Raw genomic sequence first — 18829 nt, 5'->3', positions numbered from 1 at the left:
ACACACACACATGTATATATATATATATATGTATACACACACATGTATGCATGTGTATATATACATACACACACGTATGCATGTGTATATATACATACACACACGTATGTATATGGTTTTATATTTACAGATATTTATTTGTATATTACATGTTTTTATACATCGTATATATGTATCATATATGATGTATAAAAACATGTAATATACAAATAAATATCTGTAAATGTAAAACCAACCGGATTTCTGAGTACCTCATTTCTTCTATATATATATATATAGATAGAAGAAATGAGGTACTCAGAAATCCGGTTGGTTTTATATTTACAGATATTTATTTGTATATTACATGTTTTTATACATCGTATATATGTATCATATATGATGTATAAAAACATGTAATATACAAATAAATATCTGTAAATATAAAACCAACCGGATTTCTGAGTACCTCATTTCTTCTATATATATATATATATATATATATATATATATATATAATATGGTTGGTGTATGATTATTGTGGCTTTTTCTCAACAAAAATAATAACACATAATAAAAAACAAGTTTAAATGATTATTCTGGAGCATATTCACCATCTACTTCAATTGCTGCTTCCCATTTGCTTGGGAGGCGGACAGACCGTCATTTAAAGACGTTTTTGTTACATATTGTTATTGTTGAATAAAAATTTGTATTAAAAAAATCCACAATTATGCACCAACCCAATATATATATATATACACATACATATATACACACACACATATATATACACACATACATATACACACATACATATATACACACATACATATATACACACACATACATATATACACACATATACATACATATATATAATATATATATATATATATATATATATATATATGTGGCATGTAAAAAACACCCACTACACTCGCGGAGTGGTTGGCGTTAGGAAGGGCATCCAGCCGTAGAAACACTGACTGGGCCTGACGAAGCCTTCCAGCTTCACAGACCCCAGTTGACCCGTCCAACCCATGCTAGCATGGAAAGCGGACGCTAAATGATGATGATGATATATATATATACACACATACATACACACATACATACATACATACACACATACATATACACACATATATATATATACATATATATAAGTCACAATATACGGATCTACTAATCCAGTGGTACTCGTAAAAAAAAGAAAAGCTCCATAAATACTGACTTTGTATTCTTGGAACGTCATGTCAAGGGTTTATTTTTGAACAAAGATTTCTTTTAACCGAAACAGCTAGCTTTAATATCTACATGAAGTTAAAGATTGGTTTGTATTAATACCTATTTCTTTATTACCCACAAGGGGCTAAACACAGAGGGAACACACAAGGATACACACACAGATTAAGTCGATTACATCGACTCCAGTGCGTAACTGGTACTTATTTAATCGACCCCGAAAGGATGAAAGGCAAAGTCGACCTCGGCAGAATTTGAACTCAGAACGTAACAGCAGATGAAATACCTATTTCTTTACTACCCACAAGGGGCTAAACACAGAGGGAACACACAAGGACAGACACACGGATTAAGTAGATTACATCGACCCCAGTGCGTAACTGGTACTTATTTAATCGACCCCGAAAGGATGAAAGGCAAAGTCGACCTCGGCGGAATTTGAACTCAGAACGTAACAGCAGATGAAATACCTATTTCTTTACTACCCACAAGGGGCTAAACACAGAGGGGACACACAAGGACAGACACACAGATTAAGTCGATTACATCGACCCCAGTGCGTAACTGGTACTTATTTAATTGACCCCGAAAGGATGAACGGCAAAGTCGACCTCGGGGGAATTTGAATTCAGTATGTAACGGCAGACGAAATACCTATTTCTTTACTACCCACAAGGGGCTAAACACAGAGGGGACAAACAAGGACAGACATAGGTATTAAGTTGATTACATCGACCCCAGTGCATAACTGGTACTTATTTAATCGACCCCGAAAGGATGAAAGGCAAAGTCGACCTCGGGGGAATTTGAATTCAGTATGTAACGGCAGACGAAATACCTATTTCTTTACTACCCACAAGGGGCTAAACACAGAGGGGACAAACAAGGACAGACATAGGTATTAAGTTGATTACATCGACCCCAGTGCGTAACTGGTACTTATTTAATCGACCCCGAAAGGATGAAAGGCAAAGTCGACCTCGGGGGAATTTGAATTCAGTATGTAACGGCAGACGAAATACCTATTTCTTTACTACCCACAAGGGGCTAAACACAGAGGGGACAAACAAGGACAGACATAGGTATTAAGTTGATTACATCGACCCCAGTGCGTAACTGGTACTTATTTAATCGACCCCGAAAGGATGATGAAAGGCAAAGTCGACCTCGGGGGAATTTGAATTCAGTATGTAACGGCAGACGAAATACCTATTTCTTTACTACCCACAAGGGGCTAAACACAGAGGGGACAAACAAGACAGACATAGGTATTAAGTTGATTACATCGACCCCAGTGCGTAACTGGTACTTATTTAATCGACCCCGAAAGGATGAAAGGCAAAGTCGACCTCGGGGGAATTTGAATTCAGTATGTAACGGCAGACGAAATACCTATTCTTTACTACCCACAAGGGGCTAAACACAGAGGGGACAAACAAGGACAGACATAGGTATTAAGTTGATTACATCGACCCCAGTGCGTAACTGGTACTTATTTAATCGACCCCGAAAGGATGAAAGGCAAAGTCGACCTCGGGGGAATTTGAATTCAGTATGTAACGGCAGACGAAATACCTATTTCTTTACTACCCACAAGGGGCTAAACACAGAGGGGACAAACAAGGACAGACATAGGTATTAAGTTGATTACATCGACCCCAGTGCGTAACTGGTACTTATTTAATCGACCCCGAAAGGATGAAAGGCAAAGTCGACCTCGGGGGAATTTGAATTCAGTATGTAACGGCAGACGAAATACGGCTACGCATTTCACCTGGCGCGCGAACGTTTCTGCCAGTTCGCCATTTGTATTAATACAGACATGTAAGTAATTTACGTATAATAAAATAAATTATCTATACCCTCTCTCTCTTTCGGAGAGGCACTGAGCAGCTATACGCACACATACACACACGGCAGTAACTTCCACCTACCGAATTCAATCACAAAGCTCCGGTCGGCTCGGGGCTATAGTGGAGGACACCTACCCAAAGTGCCACGCAGTGGAACTGAACCCGAAACCATGTAGCCAGGAAGCAAGCTCCCTAACCACACAGCCATGCCCGCGCCTACATGTTTTATTAAGCTGCAAAACAATTGTCATTAAATAAGAATTTCCAGTGGTTAAATTAATCTTATCATGGTATATCCCTTTCGTTATTTATAACTTTATATATATAGGTCATCTTCAAGTTACAACCACGATTGGTTTTGACTGACAGTAAATTGATCCGGCCGTGAGTCGATTCCGTTGTGAGTCAGCCTATAAGCCTACGCAGCTTTATTTTATATCTTTACATTCTTAAGGTACATACTCAGATAGGAGTCACACACAGCATTTTGTATTATACTGGTGTTCGTAAAAAAATTCAGTTTCAAGCAGTCGTCTCATAAACAAATACGAGGCTGTCTCTATGACAGGATAATCATCATCATCGTTGTTTAACGTCCGTTTTCTGTGCTAGCATGGGTTGGACGGTTCGACCGGGGTCTGGGGAGCCAGGAGGCTGCACCAGGCTCCAGTCTGATCTAACAATGTTTCTAGCGCTGGATGCCCTTCCTAACGCCAACCACTCCGTGAGTGTAGTCGGTGCTTTTTACGTGCCAGAGGTGCCTGGCAGCGGCCACGATCGGTTGGTGCTTGTTACGTGCCACCGGCACAGGTGCCAGGGGAGTCTAGCAGCGGCCACGATCGGTTGGTGCTTGTTACGTGCCACCGGCACAGGTGCCAGGGGAGTCTAGCAGCGGCCACGATCGGTTGGTGCTTTTTACGTGCCACTGGCACAGGTGCCAGGGGAGTCTGGCAGCGGCCACGATTGGTTGGTGCTTTTTACGTGCCACCGGCACATTCCAACGATGAAGTTAAATTGAAATTAATGATAAAATACGAAACTAATGTATGGAATATGGTGTCTAATTAATGTACAAATAACAAAACAATACCTTTATTGGGCAATGAAAATATTTTTAGATATGAAAGTGAGCAGTGATGTCAGAATAGTTTTCTACTTTGGGCACAAGGCCAGAAATTTTAGTGAGTGGGGCCAATCGATTAGATCAACCCCGGTACACAACCGGTACTTAATTTATCAATGCCAAAGTCGACCTCAGTGGAATTTGAACTCAGAATGTAAAAGACAGACGTTATACATTAGATATTGTAGTCTTAGATACACGATGTATAGATAAAGGATGGGCTGGTCATGGCTGGAACACCTTTGATCACATGTATGTTGGACCAGGACTGAGTGACCTGGGTTAAACAACAACTGTAGCCAATAGTACTAATTATTCGGTACATTAGATAATGTAATCATAGATAGACTGTGCCTTTTATCTTATCTTTTCACTTGTTTCAGCCATTTGACTGTGGCCATACTGGAGCATTACCTTGAAGAGATTTTAGTCAAATAAACTGACTCCAGTACATTTTCTTTCAGTGTGATACCAGTGCTGGTGGCATGTAAGAGAACTATCCGAATGTGGCCGTTGCCAGCCTCGCCTGGCCCCCGTGCCGGTGGCACATAAGAGGACCATCAGATCATGGCCGTTTGCCAGCCTCACCTGGCCCCTGTGCCGGTGGTACGTAAAAGTACCATCCGATCGTGGCCGCTTGCCAGCCCCGCCTCGCCCCCGTGCCGGTGGCACGTAAAAAGCACCATCCGATCGTGGCCGTTTGCCAGCCTCGTCTGGCACCTGCGCAGGTGGCACGTAATAAGCACCCACTACACTCTGGGAGTGGTGGCGTTAGGAAGGGCATCCAGCTGTAGAAACACTGCCAGATCAGACTGGGCCTGGTGCAGCCTTCTGGCTTCCCAGACCCCAGTTGAACCGTCTAACCCATGCTAGCATGGAAAATGGATGTTAAACGATGATGATGATGTTTTGTCAAACCACTAAGTTATGGGGATGTAACAAAACACACACACACACACATACATACACACACACACATACATACACACACACGAGTAACGAAGATGTACAGGTGTCAATTCATTACAGCTGTTTCAAGCAACTCCTTTAATTGATACACACACACACATGTATAGGATGGGCTTCTTTCAGTTTCCATCTACCAAATCCACTCACAAAGCTTTTGTCGGCCCAGAGTTATAGTAGAAGACACTTTCCCAAGGTGCCACGTAGGACTGAACCTGGAACCGTGTGGTTGGGTCAGTAAAACTCTTACCACACAACAAGCATGTCTGCATTTGTGATGGTCATGACCGGAACACTTCTGATCACAGGACAGCTGGATTGAGATTAACATGGGATTAACAAAAAAAAAAATAATAATAGGCGCAGGAGTGGCTGTGTGGTAAGTAGCTTGCTTACCAACTACATGGTTCCAGATTCAGTCCCACTGCGCGGCACCTTGGGCAAGTGTCTTCTACTATAGCCTCGGGCCGACCAACACCTTGTGAGTGGATTTGGTAGACGGAAACTGAAAGAAGCCTGTCGTATATATGTATATATATATGTGTGTGTGTGTGTGTGTGCGTTTGTGTGTCTGTGTTTGTTCCCCTAGCATTGCTTGACAACCGATGCTGGTGTGTTTATGTCCCCGTTACTTAACGGTTCGGCAAAAGAGACCGATAGAATAAGTACTGAGCTTACAAAGAATAAGTCCCGGGGTCGAGTTGCTCGATTAAAGGCGGTGCTCCAGCATGGCCGCAGTCAAATGACTGAAACAAGTAAAAGAGTAATAAAAATAAACAACTTTACCAAAAATATATGAAGATGAAATATAAGTACGAATCTTACTTTCATGATTGAAAACTTCTGCTGTTTCTCGATCTCCTGCGCCACGGGTTCCCGTGGCGTCGGTGGCACAGTGGCTTCTGAGTGCTTACTCTGGTCCACTTTCGTCGCTTTCACAAAAGCTGGCATCGAATGTTGCTGCTTTCGCTTCTTATATTCCGTCATGAGATTCTTGATAAACTTATCCGTGGCAACAGTGTAAACACGCCCTTCCCTCTCGGCTCGCTTCTCTTTTTTGCTTTTCAGCGTGTTGGTCACATCTGGATGATCTTTATCTTCTTCGCTTGTGCTTTTCGACGGTGAGATGGGGTCGTCCCGGGTTGCTGCGGTCTTGCTGTCGCTACCAAAGGGTGCTGAAACACAACAAGGTATGATACATGTTTACAAATGTCTGTACATAAAAACACACAAGTACATATATGACGGGCTCTCCCGTCAAAGATAACATGTGAGTGTCCATATTTTTTACTGAATGACCTGTACAAATGATTTAAGCACCCTGAGAGAAAAGTTGGGTATAAGAAGCGTCAAATGTGGTGTGCAAGAGAGGTGACTGTGCTGGTATGGCCATGTGTTACATATGAATGAGGACAGCTGTGTGAAGAAGGGTCACTCCCTAACTGTTGAAAGAACCTATTTCTTTACTACCCACAAGGGGCTAAACACGGAGAGGACAAACAAGGACAGACAAACAGATTAAGTCGATTACATCGACCCCAGTGCATAACTGGTACTTATTTAATCGATGCCGAAAGGGTGAAAGGCAAAGTTGACCTCGGCGGAATTTGAACTCAGAACGTAGCGGCAGACGAAATACCTATTTCTTTACTACCCACAAGGGGCTAAACACAGAGGGGACAAACAAGGACAGACAAACGGATTAAGTCGATTACATCGACCCCAATGCGTAACTGGTACTTATTTAATCGACCCCGAAAGGATGAAAGGCAAAGTCGACCTCGGCAGAATTTGAACTCAGAACGTAACGGCAGACAAAATACGGCTACGCATTTCGCCCAGCGTGCTAACGTTTCTGCCAGCTCGCCGCCTGTTGAAGGAACCTGTGGAAGAGATAGACCCAGGAAGACATGGGATGAGGTGGTGAAGCATGACCTTCAAACATTGGGCCTCACAGACGCAATGACAGGAGACCGGGGCCTTTGGAGATATGCTGGGATTAAAAAGACCTGGCAACTAAAGTGAGATCACAGCCACACACGTCCAGCCCTGTTAAGAATACATCTGATGCATCGGGTGATATGATGTGCTTGAGAAGACCTGTTGAGTCAAGTAAAACCAACATCATAGATGGGGCTGGTGCCCCCTGGCTGGCCCCCATGCTGATGGTATGTAAAAGGTACTATCCGAATGTGAGTTTTTTTCTTGAGAACACATTCTTCGTGGAAAATAGCGATTTTGATGTCTATATCTAGCATATAGACTGTCCACTTTTAGTGGTCAGTCCTATAAATTTTGTATGTATAAAAAATTTTTTAATCTTTGGATTTTTTAAAAATATGCTAGGCCACTGGTTTTAATTGATTAATATCAATTTCTACCCTTATTAAATTTTATGTATGTATATATATATATATATATATATATATATATATACTGTTTACTGTTTTACTTGTTTCAGTCATTTAACTGTGGCCATGCTGGAGCACCGCCTTTAGTTGAGCAAGTCGACCCTGGGACTTATTCTTTGTAAGCCTAGTACTTATTCTATCGGTGTCTTTTGCCGAACCGCTAAGTTACGGGGACGTAAACACACCAGCATCGGTTGTCAAGCGATGTTGGGGGGACAAACACAGACACACACACACAGTCATATATATACACACACACACAACGGGCTTCTTTCAGTTTCTGTCTACCAAATCCACTCACAAGGCTTTGGTCGGCCCGAGGCTATAGTAGAAGACACTTGCCCAGGGTGCCACGCAGTGGGACTGAACCCGGAACTATGTGGTTGGTTAGCAAGCTAATTACCACACAGCCACTCCTGCGCTTATGTATATATATATAAAGCAATATTAATAAGGATTATTAGGAAGTTGAATAGTATTACCTTTAATTCTATTTATATATATATATATATATTATATATATATATATATACAGCTTTTTCATATATATTTCTACATATGGAACAATAACAAAGATGAGATGCGCTTCACTACAACCGTATCAGATGTGGTCTTTATCGATGAACAAAAGTGTTACATTATGCAAAAAAAATGCATTTCCTTCAGGTGAATGCACAGAAAATTTAACAATTGGAACTTTTCCCAAAATAGAACAGAGTGTAAGATGACTCAACTATGGCTGAAAATTCGATTATTATATATCTATAAATATATATATATATAAATGTAGGTAGTGTTTTTACTTATTATATTATATATTTAGCATTCATTTTATACTTTTTGAGATCTAGTTATAAGTTATATATTTATAAAAAAAAAATATTATATAGGAGTGGCTGTGTGGTAAGTAGCTTGTTTACTAACCACATGGTTCCGGGTTCAGTCCCACTGCATGGCACCTTGGGCATATGTCTTCTAATATAGCCTCGGGCCGACCAAAGCCTTGTGAGTGGATTTGGTAGACGGAAACTCAAAGAAGCCCGTCGTATATATATGTATATATATATATATATATGCGTGTGTGTATTTGTGTGTCCCCCTAGCATTGCTTGACAACCGATGCTGGTGTGTTTATGTCCCCGTCACTTAGCGGTTCGGCAAAAGAGACCGATAGAATAAGTACTGGGCTTACAAAAGAATAAGTCCTGGGGTCGAGTTGCTCGATTAAAGGCGGTGCTCCTGCATGGCCGCAGTCAAAATGACAAACAAGTAAAAAAAAAATATTATTTGTTCTTTATGTCTATTACTGTTTGAGTTGCATAATAGTGGTTTTATCTCTAATTCATATTTTATATATATAAATATATATATAAATAATGTACAATTCTATTATCAGAGGAATAAATAAAAAATGTACTCTATCTGGCAAGAGATAAATATATAATATACACAAGATTTGAATATGAGCTACCATTAGTTTCATGCTTCAGGTAGTATATTAGTCAGACAAATTTATATAGTGTGTTATATATTATTTGCTTCAATACAGTCTGTCTGACCCATGCAAGCATGGAAAATTGGATGTTAAAATGACGATGATGATACAGACTCTCTTTTACTTGTTCCAGTCATTTGATTGTGGCCATGCTGGAGCACCGCCTTTAGTCGAGCAAATCGACCCCCAGGACTTATTCTTTGTAAGCCTAGTACTTATTCTATCGGTCTCTCTTGCCGAACCGCTAAGTTACGGGGACGTAAACACACCAGCATCGGTTGTCAAGCAATGCTAGGGGGACAAACACAGACACAAAAACACATACACACACATATATACATATATACGACGGGCTTCTTTCAGTTTCCGTCTACCAAAACCACTCAGAAGGCGTTGGTCGGCCCAAGGCTATAGTAGAAGACACTTGCCCAAGGTGCCACGCAGTGAGACTGAACCCAGAACCATGTGGTTTGTTTTGATATTTTTCTTTTTACTGTTTTGTTAGAAACAAAAGGAGTCCCGGTCCTTGATGCCCCTTTTTCAAGGGCTTCCCAGACTAGTGGTTAGAGCAAAGAAAGGAGAAAGAAACCTCACTTAACAAATATCGAATTATCAATCCTTTGACTAGAGACCTGTTAAATCCCTGCAACAGGGGTGGGCCCTGTGAAAGCTGCTCAAGGGCCAGGTGGGTGTATTCCATCGACCCCTATTTCCCACATGTTTAAACTGTCAAAGACCAACACCTGCAGGAAAGACATGAGAAAGGAAGAGATTCCAGAGGGATGACATTTGGAGGGGGGAAGAAGGACATGACTGTTTTGAATCCCAGGACTCGTTAGCCAGCTTCCATGCTGTATAAATAACCACAGCTGCAACCTTTCCTCTGAATGGGAAGCAAGTCGGTGGTAGGGTTACGTAACAGGATATCAGGTATTAATGAAATACGCCCATTTCAGGCGGCTCCAATTACCGTAAAAAAACCCCATGTAATTAGCATACCTGTGTGATTCATGCAGGTGATTTTCAGGATAAAATTTGTCTGAAAAAAGCTTCTTCCCATGTAAAATTCGCACTCAAGTTTTCAGAATTGCCAATATGGCCAGTGGAAAAAGGTTTTCAATTCAGTTGTATTTAGCATAATTTCACTTACTTATGATCAGATTTTATTAAATTTTCATTAAATAAAAATAATTTCTGTTTAATAGGTAGGTATCACATTGAAAGGTATTAAATTATGAAGTGTTTGTATAATCTGAATGCCAAAGGGTTATAGGTTGCTTCAAATGACCCCAAATGAACAATGAAGTGGTTCAGATGTGGAGAAAGTTAAAAATGTTAAGGAATTAGGAAAACTTACCTTCGGCCGGTTGTGTTGCGACGGGTGAAGTTGTTGGATGATAAAGGGATCCTTTGAAAGAAGGGGATTTGTTCATTTTCTTCGACTCTGTCGATCCAGTGATATCACTGAGTTCATCAGGTTTGGCAATAAGAAAGACGAGGGGTTGTTCGGAGAGACGGTCCACGCACGTCGTGGTTTCCTCATCAAGGGTCATATCGACGTAGGTCTGGCACAACTCATCACAAATGCTCTGTAAGAGGAAAAGGAAAATCTCCACGTTGCTGCTGATATCTTTGGTCACGGTCTGCGCACGGGTGATGCAGGCTTGCCGGTTGTTCAGGAACGACGTGGACATCTGCTTGAGTAGGTTACGGGTCGTGTCCAGTTGAAGGGGGCTCACGCTGGAGCAGATTTCAATGAGGGTGTGGATGTAAAACACCATACTGGCCCCAGCCTGTTTGTAAAGGTTGGCAGCGACGTCAGTTTGTGCAACCTTCTGGATGAGGAACTTCAAGCCGGGCCTTGAATCAAAATCACAAGCGATGTGGTAGGACATGTAGAGACAGTCAAGGACCTTGGCAACGTTGCGGGTCGACAGATAAGGGAGCATTCCTGAAAGTAGAATTGGTAAGGGTTAATTCTGGGACACCCTCTAGAGAAGAACATGATTCAAGGTAGAATATATTTCGGGGTAGAACATGATTCGGGGTGGAATATGATTCCGGGTAGAATATTAGAATATGATTCGGGGTAGAATATGATTCCGGGTAGAATATTAGAATATGATTCGGGGGTAGAACATGATTCGGGGTAGAACATGATTTGTCGTTTCAGTACTTGCCTGGGAGGGGTGATGAAGAATTTGAAGAAGATGGTGATGATGTCGCAGATGGTGGCGCTGATGAAGGCGATGACATGGATTGTGGCTGTTGTTGGTGTTGTTGTTGTTGCTCAGTTGAGGAATGAGTTGTGTTATTGTTGTCGGCACAATTTCTAACCCCGCTGTCTGGTTCGGTGCTCGTCTGCAGCTGCAGAAGTATGGAACCAACTGTCTGCAACAACAGCTGATGCGACAGAAGTCCAACAACCAAATTTCGGAATGGAACCCTGCAACAGAAATGAAACGCAAAAAAAAAATGGAGAAAAATGAAATAAAATAAATTAAAAAAAGAATTTTAAAAAAGACCCAGTTTTATTACAAAGGCTTATATATGGATGTGTTTGTGTATATTACAAAGGCTTATATATGGATGTGTTTGTGTATATTACAAAGGCTTATATATGGATGTGTTTGTGTATATTACAAAGGCTTATATATGGATGTGTTTGTGTATATTACAAAGGCTTATATATGGATGTGTTTGTGTATATTACAAAGGCTTATATATGGATGTGTTTGTGTATATTACAAAGGCTTATATATGGATGTGTTTGTGTATATTACAAATGCTTATATATGGATGTGTTTGTGTATATTACAAAGGCTTATATATGGATGTGTTTGTGTATATTACAAATGCTTATATATGGATGTGTTTGTGTATATTACAAAGGCTTATATATGGATGTGTTTGTGTATATTACAAAGGCTTATATATGGATGTGTTTGTGTATATTACAAAGGCTTATATATGGATGTGTTTGTGTATATTACAAATGCTTATATATGGATGTGTTTGTGTATATTACAAAGGCTTATATATGGATGTGTTTGTGTATATTACAAAGGCTTATATATGGATGTGTTTGTGTATATTACAAATGCTTATATATGGATGTGTTTGTGTATATTACAAAGGCTTATATATGGATGTGTTTGTGTATATTACAAATGCTTATATATGGATGTGTTTGTGTATATTACAAATGCTTATATATGGATGTGTTTGTGTATATTACAAATGCTTATATATGGATGTGTTTGTGTATATTACAAATGCTTATATATGGATGTGTTTGTGTATATTACAAGGCTTATATATGGATGTGTTTGTGTATATTACAAATGCTTATATATGGATGTGTTTGTGTATATTACAAAGGCTTATATATGGATGTGTTTGTGTATATTACAAATGCTTATATATGGATGTGTTTGTGTATATTACAAAGGCTTATATATGGATGTGTTTGTGTATATTACAAAGGCTTATATATGGATGTGTTTGTGTATATTACAAAGCTTATATATGGATGTGTTGTGGTATATTACAAAGCTTATATATGGATGTGTTGTGTATATTACAAAGGCTTATATAGGATGTGTTTGTGTATATTACAAAGGCTTATATATGGATGTGTTGTGTATATTACAAATGCTTATATATGGATGGTTTGTGTATATTACAAAGCTTATATATATGGATGTGTTTGTGTATATTACAAAGGCTTATATATGGATGTGTTTGTGTATATTACAAAGGCTTATATATGGATGTGTTTGTGTATATTACAAAGGCTTATATATGGATGTGTTTGTGTATATTACAAAGGCTTATATATGGATGTGTTTGTGTATATTACAAAGGCTTATATATGGATGTGTTTGTGTATATTACAAGGCTTATATGGATGTGTTTGTGTATATTACAAAGGCTTATATATGGATGTGTTTGTGTATATTACAAATGCTTATATATGGATGTGTTTGTGTATATTACAAAGGCTTATATATGGATGTGTTTGTGTATATTACAAATGCTTATATATGGATGTGTTTGTGTGTATGTATAAAACAATGCTTATATATGGATGTGTTTTGTATATTACAAATGCTTATATATGATGTGTGTTTGTGTATATTACAAAGGCTTATATATGGATGTGTTTGTGTATATTACAAATGCTTATATGGATGTGTGTTGTGTATATTACAAGGCTTATATATGGATGTGGTTTGTGTATATTACAAAGGCTTATATATGGATGTGTTTGTGTATATTACAAAGGCTTATATATGGATGTGTTGTGTATATTACAAATGCTTATATATGGATTGTTTTGTGTATATTACAAAGGCTTATATATGGATGTGTTTGTGTATATTACAAAGGCTTATATATGGATGTGTTTGTGTATATTACAAATGCTTATATATGGGTGTTTGTGTATATTACAAAGGCTTATATATGGATGTGTTTGTGTAATTACAAAGGCTTATATATGGATGTGTTTGTGTATATTACAAATGCTTATATATGGATGTGTTTGTGTATATTACAAAGGCTTATATATGGATGTGTTTGTGTATATTACAAAGGCTTATATATGGATGTGTTTGTGTATATTACAAATGTTTATATGGATGTGTTTGTGTATATTACAAAGGCTTATATATGGATGTGTTTGTGTATATTACAAAGGCTTATATATGGATGTGTTTGTGTATATTACAAATGCTTATATATGGATGTGTTTGTGTATATTACAAAGGCTTATATATGGATGTGTTTGTGTATATTACAAAGGCTTATATATGGATGTGTTTGTGTATATTACAAATGCTTATATATGGATGTGTTTGTGTATATTACAAAGGCTTATAATGGATGTGTTTGTGTATATTACAAGGCTTATATATGGATGTGGTTGTGTATATTACAAATGCTTATATAGATGGATGTGTTGTGTATATTACAAATGCTTATATATGGATGTGTTTGTGTATATTACAAAGGCTTATATATGGATGTGTTTGTGTATATTACAAAGCTTATATATGGATGTGTTTGTGTATATTACAAATGCTTATATATGGATGTGTTTGTGTTATTACAAATGCTTATATATGGATGTGTTGTGTATATTACAAAGGCTTATATATGGATGTGTTTGTGTATATTACAAATGCTTATATATGGATGTGTTTGTGTTATTACAAATGCTTATATATGGATGTGTTTGTGTATATTACAAAGCTTATATATGGATGTGTTTGTGTATATTACAAAGGCTTATATATGGATGTGTTTGTGTATATTACAAAGGCTTATATATGGATGTGTTTGTGTATATTACAAATGCTTATATATGGATGTGTTTGTGTATATTACAAAGGCTTATATATTGTTTGTGTGTTATGTGTTTAGTTGTGTATATTACAAATGCTTATATGGTGTATTGTTTTGTGTATATACAAATGCTTATATATGGATGTGTTTGTGTATATTACAAATGCTTATATATGGATGGGTTTGTGTATATTACAAAGCTTATATATGGATGTGTTTGTGTATATTACAAATGCTTATATATGGATGTGTTTGTGTATATTACAAAGGCTATATATGGATGTGTTTGTGTATATTACATGCTTATATATGGATGTGTTTGTGTATATTACAAATGCTTATATATGGATGTGTTTGTGTATATTACAAATGCTTATATATGGATGTGTTTGTGTATATTACAAAGGCTTATATATGGATGTGTGTTGTGTATATTACAAGGCTTATATATATGGATGTGTTTGTGTATATTACAAGGCTTATATATGGATGTGTTTGTGTATATTACAAATGCTTATATATGGATGTGTTTGTGTATATTACAAAGGCTTATATATGGATGTGTTTGTGTATATTACAAAGGCTTATATATGGATGTGTTTGTGTATATTACAAATGCTTATATATGGATGTGTTTGTGTATATTACAAAGGCTTATATATGGATGTGTTTGTGTATATTACAAATGCTTATATATGGATGTGTTTGTGTATATTACAAATGCTTATATATGGATGTGTTTGTGTATATTACAAATGCTTATATATGGATGTGTTTGTGTATATTACAAAGGCTTATATATGGATGTGTTTGTGTATATTACAAAGGCTTATATATGGATGTGTTTGTGTATATTACAAATGCTTATATATGGATGTGTTTGTGTATATTACAAATGCTTATATATGGATGTGTTTGTGTATATTACAAAGGCTTATTATGGATGTGTTTGTGTATATTACAAAGGCTTATATATGGATGTGTTTGTGTATATAACAATGCTTATATATGGATGTGTTGTGTATATTACAAAGGCTTATATATGGATGTGTTTGTGTATATTACAAATGCTTATATATGGATGTGTTTGTGTATATTACAAAGGCTTATATATGGATGTGTTTGTGTATATTACAAATGCTTATATATGGATGTGTTTGTGTATATTACAAATGCTTATATATGGATGTGTTTGTGTATATTACAATGCTTATATATGGATGTGTTTGTGTATATTACAATGCTATATGGATGATGTTTGTGTATATTACAAAGGCTTATATATGGATGTGTTTGTGTATATTACAAATGCTTATATATGGATGTGTTTGTGTATATTACAAATGCTTATATATGGATGTGTTTGTGTATATTACAAATGCTTATATATGGATGTGTTTGTGTATATTACAAATGCTTATATATGGATGTGTTTGTGTATATTACAAAGGCTTATATATGGATGTGTTTGTGTATATTACAATGCTTATATATGGATTTGTTTGTGTATATTACAAATGCTTATATATGGATGTGTTGTGTATATTACAAATGCTTATATATGGAGTGTTTGTGTATTACAAATGCTTATATATGGATGTGTTTGTGTATTACAAAGGCTTATATATGGATGTGTTTGTGTATATTACAAATGCTTATATATGGATGTGTTTGTGTATATTACAAATGCTTATATATGGATGTGTTTGTGTATATTACAAATGCTTATATATGGATGTGTTTGTGTATATTACAAATGCTTATATATGGATGTGTTTGTGTATATTACAAATGCTTATATATGGATGTGTTGTGTATATTACAAATGCTTATATATGGATGTGTTGTGTATATTACAAATGCTTATATATGGATGTGTTTGTGTATATTACAAATGCTTTATATGGATGTGTTTGTGTATATACCAATGCTATATATGGATGTGTTTGTGTATATTACAAATGTATATATGGATGTGTTTGTGTATATTACAAAGGCTTATATATGGATGTGTTTGTGTATATTACAAATGCTTATATATGGATGTGTTTGTGTATATTACAAATGCTTATATATGGATGTGTTTGTGTATATATATATATATATATATATTTAGATGGAAGGCGGCGAGCTGGCAGACACGTTAGCGCGTCGGGTGAAATGCTTAGAGGTATTTCGTCTGTCGTTACGTTCTGAGTTCAAATTCCGCCGAGGTCAACTTTACCTTTCATCCTTTCGGGGTCGATTAAATAAGTACCAGTTACGCACTGGGGTTGATGTAATCGACTTAATCCCTTTGTCTGTCCTTGTTTGTCCCCTCTATGTTTAGCCCCTTGTGGGCAATTAAGAAATATATATGTATATATATATATATATATATACATCTCTTTGCTCTTTTACTTGTTTCAGTTATTTGACTGCGGTCATGCTGGAGCACTGCCTTTAGTCAAGCAAATCGACCCTAGAGCTTATTCTTTGTAAGCCTAGTACTTATTCTATCAGTCTCTTTTGCTGAACTGCTAACTTACGGGGATGTAAACACACCAGCATCAGTTGTCAAGCAATGTTGGTGGGGGGAGACAAACACAGACACACACACACATACATACATATATATATATATATATATGTATGTATGTATACATAAATAACCATCACCGCCCATGCTAGCATGGAAGGCGGATGTTAAATATTGATGTGTGTGTGTGTGTGAAATGTACTGTAGTAGCTATATATAGCTTGCTAGATACATAGATGGATAGGTGTGCATGAGTACATGTGTGTAGTTGTATAATACGTATGTGTGTGTGTGTGTATATATATAGATAGATATATGTGCCTGTATATGTATATATCTTATATATATATAAATGTATATATATATATATTGACTAACTTTAATTTTCCTGATGACAGGTTACTCAAAAATGCAAAATCATTGCAATGTGTGTGTGTGTGTGAGTGTGTGTGTGTGCATGTGTGCACACATGCATTTGTGTAACATTAAGCAAAAAACAAATATGGAAACAAAGAAAGCAGGTGAAGTTTTGTGGCTACGCCCAGCTAGGTGCACACAAGCCGAAACAATAACCTTTGAAGGACCGCGGTGACCCATTTAATTAATATTAGCTGGGAAACAGGATGTAAAATTATGAAATTGTGTATATTTGCTCTGCTGAGCCAAATGTTGAAGGTTTTAATTGGATGGTAATGTTTGTTCATTATCATCATCATCATCATCATCATTTAGCGTCTGCTTTCCATGCTAGCATGGGTTGGACGGTTCGACTGGGGTCTGGGAAACCAGGAGGCCGCACCAGGCTCCAGTCTGATCTGGCAGTGTTTCTACAGCTGGATGCCCTTCCTAACGCCAACCACTCCGTGAGTGTAGTGGGTGCTTTTTACGTGCCACCGGCACAGAGGCCAGTCGGGGTGGGATTGGCAACGACCACGTTCGGATGGTTCTTTTATGTGCCACCGGCACTAAGCATCATGGACAATTAGTAAAAATGTGGTAATGTGGGACCAGCTAGACTTATTTCTTTATTGCCCACAAGGGGTTAAACATAGAGGGGACAAACAAGGACAGACAAAGGGATTAAGTCGATTACATTGACCCCAGTGCACAAGGTGCCATGCAGTGGGATTGAACCTGCAACCATGTGATTGGGAAGCAAGCTACTTATCACACAGCTACACCTGTGTATATGTATGTATGCATATATATGTGTGTGTGTGTATGCATATATATGTGTGTGTGTGTGTATGCATATATATGTGTGTGTGTGTGTGTGTGTGAAGGCGCATGGCTCAGTGGTTAGAGCGTCGAGCTTACAATCGTGAGGTGAGTTCGAATCCCAGGCCAGGCTGCGTGTTGTGTTCTTGAGCAAGACACTTTATTTCGTGTTGCTCCAGTTCACTCAGCTGTAGAAATGAGTTGTGATGTCACTGGTACCAAGCTGTATCATGGCCCTTGCTTTTCCCTTGGGTAACATCAATGGTATGGAGAGGGGAGGCTGGTATCCATGGGCGACTGCTCGTCTTCCATAAGCAACTTTACCCAGACTTGTGACTAGGAGGGTAACTTTCTAGGTGCAATCCCATGGTCATTCATGACCGAAGGGAGTCCCAGCATGTATGTATGTACACACACAGGCACAAGATTTGCTATGTGGTAAGAAGCTTGCTTATCAACCACATGGTTCCATGTTCAGTCCCACTACGTGGCACCTTGGGCATGTGACTTCTACTATAGCCTTGGATTGACCCAAGTCTTGTGAGCGAATTTGGTAGATGGAAACTGAAAGAAGCCCGTCATATAGTGTGTGTGTGTAGGCATAGCTGTGTGTTAAGACAGTTGCTTTCCAATTATATAGTTTCAGTCTCACCATGGGGCATATCAGAT

General features: G+C 37.8%; 1 protein-coding gene across 2 annotated transcripts in view; it reads right to left on the bottom strand.

Moving 5' to 3' along the window:
- Positions 1 to 18829, bottom strand: part of LOC115225733 (brefeldin A-inhibited guanine nucleotide-exchange protein 3) — a 95484-nt gene that overhangs the window by 11581 nt on the left and 65074 nt on the right. For both annotated transcript variants that reach the window (XM_029796663.2, XM_029796664.2), the window contains 3 exons: positions 11256 to 11521; positions 10433 to 11026; positions 5995 to 6344 (listed from right to left, as the gene is read on the bottom strand). In XM_029796663.2, coding sequence (XP_029652523.1) covers positions 5995 to 6344; positions 10433 to 11026; positions 11256 to 11521 — 1210 coding nt within the window. The remainder of the gene's footprint in view (positions 1 to 5994; positions 6345 to 10432; positions 11027 to 11255; positions 11522 to 18829) is intronic.

The sequence above is a fragment of the Octopus sinensis genome, linkage group LG28 (genome assembly GCF_006345805.1).
Source record: "Octopus sinensis linkage group LG28, ASM634580v1, whole genome shotgun sequence".
Lineage (NCBI taxonomy): Eukaryota > Metazoa > Mollusca > Cephalopoda > Octopoda > Octopodidae > Octopus > Octopus sinensis.
Note: the sequence above shows the minus strand (reverse complement) of the source record. Positions and strands in the feature narration are given on the sequence as shown.